Source organism: Rutidosis leptorrhynchoides, chromosome 4, assembly GCF_046630445.1.
Source record: "Rutidosis leptorrhynchoides isolate AG116_Rl617_1_P2 chromosome 4, CSIRO_AGI_Rlap_v1, whole genome shotgun sequence".
NCBI lineage: Eukaryota > Viridiplantae > Streptophyta > Magnoliopsida > Asterales > Asteraceae > Rutidosis > Rutidosis leptorrhynchoides.
This window is the reverse complement of record NC_092336.1, coordinates 372,664,813-372,669,661: the sequence shown is the minus strand read 5'-3', so window position 1 is coordinate 372,669,661 and position 4,849 is coordinate 372,664,813. Positions and strand designations below refer to the sequence as shown.

The 4,849-nt window shown below is 32.0% G+C and overlaps 1 protein-coding gene across 2 annotated transcripts; it reads right to left on the bottom strand.

Annotated features, from left to right (window-relative positions):
• Positions 1 to 1,120: 1,120 nt before the first annotated feature.
• Positions 1,121 to 4,481, bottom strand: LOC139843898 (protein LNK3-like). Of its 2 annotated transcripts, none has more exons than XM_071834082.1 (6): positions 4,345 to 4,481; positions 3,210 to 3,597; positions 2,542 to 2,764; positions 2,333 to 2,401; positions 2,119 to 2,243; positions 1,121 to 1,648 (listed from the first exon to the last, which is right to left on the bottom strand). In XM_071834082.1, the coding sequence occupies exons 2-6, from the start codon at positions 3,584 to 3,586 to the stop codon at positions 1,429 to 1,431; spliced, it is 1,014 nt and encodes a 337-aa protein (XP_071690183.1). In that variant the 5' UTR covers positions 3,587 to 3,597; positions 4,345 to 4,481; the 3' UTR covers positions 1,121 to 1,428. The 2 variants fall into 2 exon arrangements, with proteins under 2 accessions (XP_071690183.1, XP_071690182.1); XM_071834081.1 differs by having other exon boundaries at positions 1,122 to 1,648; positions 2,542 to 2,767.
• Positions 4,482 to 4,849: the final 368 nt, after the last annotated feature.

Genomic DNA, 4,849 nt, shown 5'->3' with positions numbered 1-4,849 from the left:
CAGAGTTGAAAAAGAAAAAAAAAAACATGTTAACAACTCAAATTAACACAATTATTTTAGGACGGATAAAAAGACAAAAATTAGAATTTTTTTTTTTCTAACATCCTTTTACCATTTCCATTTCGAATGGAGTCGTGATCGAATTTTTTTTGATCACAACCTGAAATTTTTGGCTTGACGAGGAAATTAAGGTCAATCTCAAATCGAAAAAAAATATTGTGTCATACCAATGGTTTTGCGATGTGTAAATCAGAATAATCTTAGGACACACAAATCATCGCAAGAACATTCTTGTATATCACAATAACTTTTTAGCGATTTGCGACTTGCAATTTTGCGTTCAAATGAAACGTTGATACACATCATATTCGTTTGAATGAATGAATGCACAATTGGAATGCAGAAGGGATAAAAGCTTTAAATTTATTGTTTACAACTTTGCGGTTTTAATTTTATTTATGCTCTTTGCTTTTAATCGATAAAGTTTAAGTCTTTTAGTTTAATTTTTTTTTTTTTTACTAATTCAAGTACTTTATTTTAAATCAAATCAACTCCTGAAAATTGTTTGCTTTTGACCACAATCTCCTATAGAACAAATGATACTTACCCTAGCTAATTTAGGGTATTTAGTACTATTTTTTATTGGTACTTCGACGCCCATCACTAATCATGCTCTTTACACAAATGATCGATCATATACGTAAAAACTACGTTACACGATTTTAAACAAATATTTATTATAGCGTATATAACCAACCCAAATCAAATCAGTACTACTATAACCTCATCGTTGCAACACGTGAGCGCTCATCACTCGTTAAATCTATTGACAAGATGTGCACTAACGTAATTTTATCATTTACCATCATGGTCGTTGCATAAACAAAATTATGCAATTTACCTGTAGCCACTGACAAACTCACTGATACCAGGTACCTTAAAAGTTGGGCCTCATATATAGAAGTCTTGCCAAATATTGGCGCGTGTTGATCCTCGATCCCGTCTAGGGTATTAGTGACATCAAACCCTAATAAGGTGATGTTGATGAGTTTCAATACTGAACACAGTTAAATAGTTAAGTTGTCCTTACCAATCTACACTTTTGCCAAAACATATCAAACAATACAAGACATTTTTTCTCATCACTAAACACTCTAAGTAATTGACCCGAGTAATTTTACAAAGTTACTTCATTACACCACAAAAATGATCCAAACACCACTCATTATAGTATAGTGCCCATCATACATATGTACTTAGTATGCTAACTTGAACATATACACATAAGACCACTCGCAACGGACCAAAAACTGAGTTTGGACTGGAGAGACCTACAGATAACAACTATCTGCAAAAAGACTGTTTTCATGACTTAATAATAACTGACCTCCAAATCACAAAAAGAGTTCATCTTTAGAGGTTAGTAATTTAATAAGCAGTTGGTTGTTGTAATTCCTGCATGCCCCTTACTGGGACTTCTGCATAATTATCGTAATCTGTTTGATGTTGGTAGCAAGAAAATGCCCGCTGCTGCTGCTGCTGCTGCTGATCGTCGATTTCTTCAACATCGGACTTGTGAAACATCAAATTGGCTACAGCTCGATCGATAACGTTTGTTTTTGATTCTGTATCTTCCGTTTCTCTAGCCCTGAGTGTCATAAAACAAGATTCAATTATAAGGGACCGTAGACTTTGATCATTTAGCAGTTTGTGTTCTCAACTTAATATTACTAAAAAAGTAAATAGATAAAATGACCATATATATGTTGGTTTTGTAAAAATATAGTACAAGTCTCAAGTTACCTTCAAAGGCAAATATTAGTTTAACCATGGATAATAAGCATACTTAAAGCATGTATAAATCTTATTTTTTCAAAAAATGTTTATTTTAAGCTCAAGTAAATTAGATGACCACTGAGCAAAATGGTATACAAAAAGACACAAATATCTTGATTTATGGAAAAAGAACTTGCTTACTTGAAAATAAACCCACCCAAAGATACCAATTTTGAAAGCACCCATTACTAATTATGATTGCAAAATCGTACACTTGTAAAACAGAAACATGAATTTCCAATTTAAAAACATAAATGAAGAGAACATAATGTTTAGATGTACCTTAATAAATCATCATTAGAAGTCACCATAGATTCTCCATCTGGGCATGAGTTTATCGGCTGTTTCGAGCTTTCTGCAAGTCGATAGAACGCATCTCGAAAACAAATTCGAGTTTTCGCCGTGAACTGATCATTTTAGAAGAAAAAAAAAATGTTAAAAGAGTTTTCTCAAATCACAAGTTTGAAAATTCCAATAATACCCTTATAAGTCTCACCTGTGCAGTGACCCTTTCAAGATCATTCAATACTGACTCTTCCATTGAGTTCTCATTTGTCGCATATTGCTAAGAAACATTACAAACAGATATCAGGCACTGTATAACAATTATTACAACGATATAGAGTTTGACTGTAGATATATTATATTTGACCACATAATACATTCTTATGATCCTAAAAAGCTTATTCAAAATCTGAATCTCACCGTTGGCATATGATAAGTTGTTGAAGCTTCTGCATTACCCCAATCGGTTGATGAAGAAAAAGCGTGTGTTTTGAGATATTTTGAGCTCGACAAGCTCTGTTCATCGCCATCTATATTTTGTGAACTTAGCATTTCATCATTGAAGATGTTAACATTGTTTCCAATAATTGTGTTATCATGGGGCCCACTTGAACGTTTACTTGGATCTTCTTCAAGTAATGAGCTACTGCAATAGAGACATGAAAGTATACCATGAGAACACAAAAATTTAATGCAAAAAGCTTACATTTCTTGAACCTTAAAATCAATTTGCTTAAAAAAATATTTGTGCTCATAGTGCTTGAGAACAATCTGACCCAACTCATTACAAGCACCAAAAAACCACCCTTTTGGACTATGACCCGCCCATTTTGCCTACTCTAATTGTCATGAACAAAAAAAAAAAGGTTATAGTTTTTTCTTTTCTTTATAAATGGATCGGAGATGAGTCAAAACAGACCTCGCCAAATCCGATTCATTTCTTACCATCCAAAAGAGTGAATCTTGCGAACAAAATGGAGCACTTGATCCATCGTGTCAACACAAACTCCCCCTACTTTTTAAAAAAATTTGTACATCTAATTAGATATTATATCAAGAATCTTAAATCCCAAAAGTTGAGCATGTACAAGAAAATGTCATCCATGTGATTGATCCTAGCTTCTTCTTCAGTAAATTGTTGAAAATCTGCTTGATCATTCCACAAAAGCGATCCTCCGTTATTGTAAAGTTCTTGGCTCATGCTTGAATTGTTGGATTTCGATCTTTCATTATCTGAATCAGCAGCCATATCAATTGAAGTGTAAAAGTTTTTGCCTCCATTGAAGGTAAGTTCTTCGCGGGTCAACTTTGTGTTCGAATTGAAACTTTTGTTGGGTAAAGATGAGCCCCCAAAGCCATTCATGCCCCATTGTGACCAACTCTCAGGTGATGTTATCATGCTTTGTTGTTCGTAGTCTTTTGGAACAACCAGATCATCAACTTCTTTACCAAAATACCACTCCATCGTGTCGATCACTAAAAGACAAAATATCAAAAAGAGATTAACATCAAGATCAACTATTTTCTATCTTTAAATATGAACACATCCTAAAGACAAAATTTTCATTGAATATGGAAAAGCAAGTCAAGTTATAATCATGTCAATAACGATACTCATCTCTTTGCTTCATTTAGTTTCTGCTATGAACACCATTGATGTAAAAAAAATTGACATGTTTATAAATTTGAAACTAAAACAGAAAAGGTTATTAAATTCAAGAATAAATAAACCATCCTTAGACAATAAAACTGAATTTTCCTTTTCATTGGACTTATCCTGAAGATAAAAACCCAATATTTACCTGTAAATCATAATACCCATATGGAAAAATCATTACTTGAACAGATCTTAGAAAACTATTTTGATTCAGATTTATTAGAACACTTAAGTCAACTAAAAAAGTCAAACTGACAAAATTATACAAAAATTTAAACTTTGAGCAACAATCAAGAAAATTAGTAAAAAACTCCATAATTACATAAGATAATCATATTAGTATATTACTATAAATACAAATCTAATAATACCGAATTAAAACAATCAATTAGAGGTGATTAAATCAACAGTCATTTTTTTAAATCAGTTCAAGACAAGAACAGATTCACTGACCATACAGAATCAGATCAAAACAAGCTAACTAAACAAAAATCAAAAGAGTTTTCAAAGATCATGTTAAAGATACATAAAAACTAAAACTTTGCAATATTAATTAAGCATCTCACCTGAATCAAGAGGATGATCAAACTCAGATGAAATAACAAACAGTTACAAATTTTAAAGAAATTATAATATGAAAAAGGGTTTGCTTCCTTGAATTAAAGAGAGGCGGCTCTGTTGTTGTGTGTGAGATTATGTTTTGTGAATGTGAGAGAAAATAGTGTTTGTTTATTTGATTTTTATTAATTTGTGTGGTTTGAAAAGCAAAGAATTTGTGGCTGAAAATATTGGATGAAAATTAGTGGTTAATAATAAACCTCCATCTAAATCTGCTATCTCCTTGATCCACGTCGGTTTTGTGGGTCCCTTATTACGACAACTCCTGTAAATCTGTAATTCATTTCCTAAATTTTTCTTTTTTGGGTAATTTAATTTTGATACCGCTTTTGTCCACTACATAAACTTTTTTCATGGCTAGATTACTTATTTATGCAATTTAATATGTGGGGGCTAAATATACGTTTACACGTTGATTCAATAAGTCGTTATCAGCAAATTGTATTGTAATTT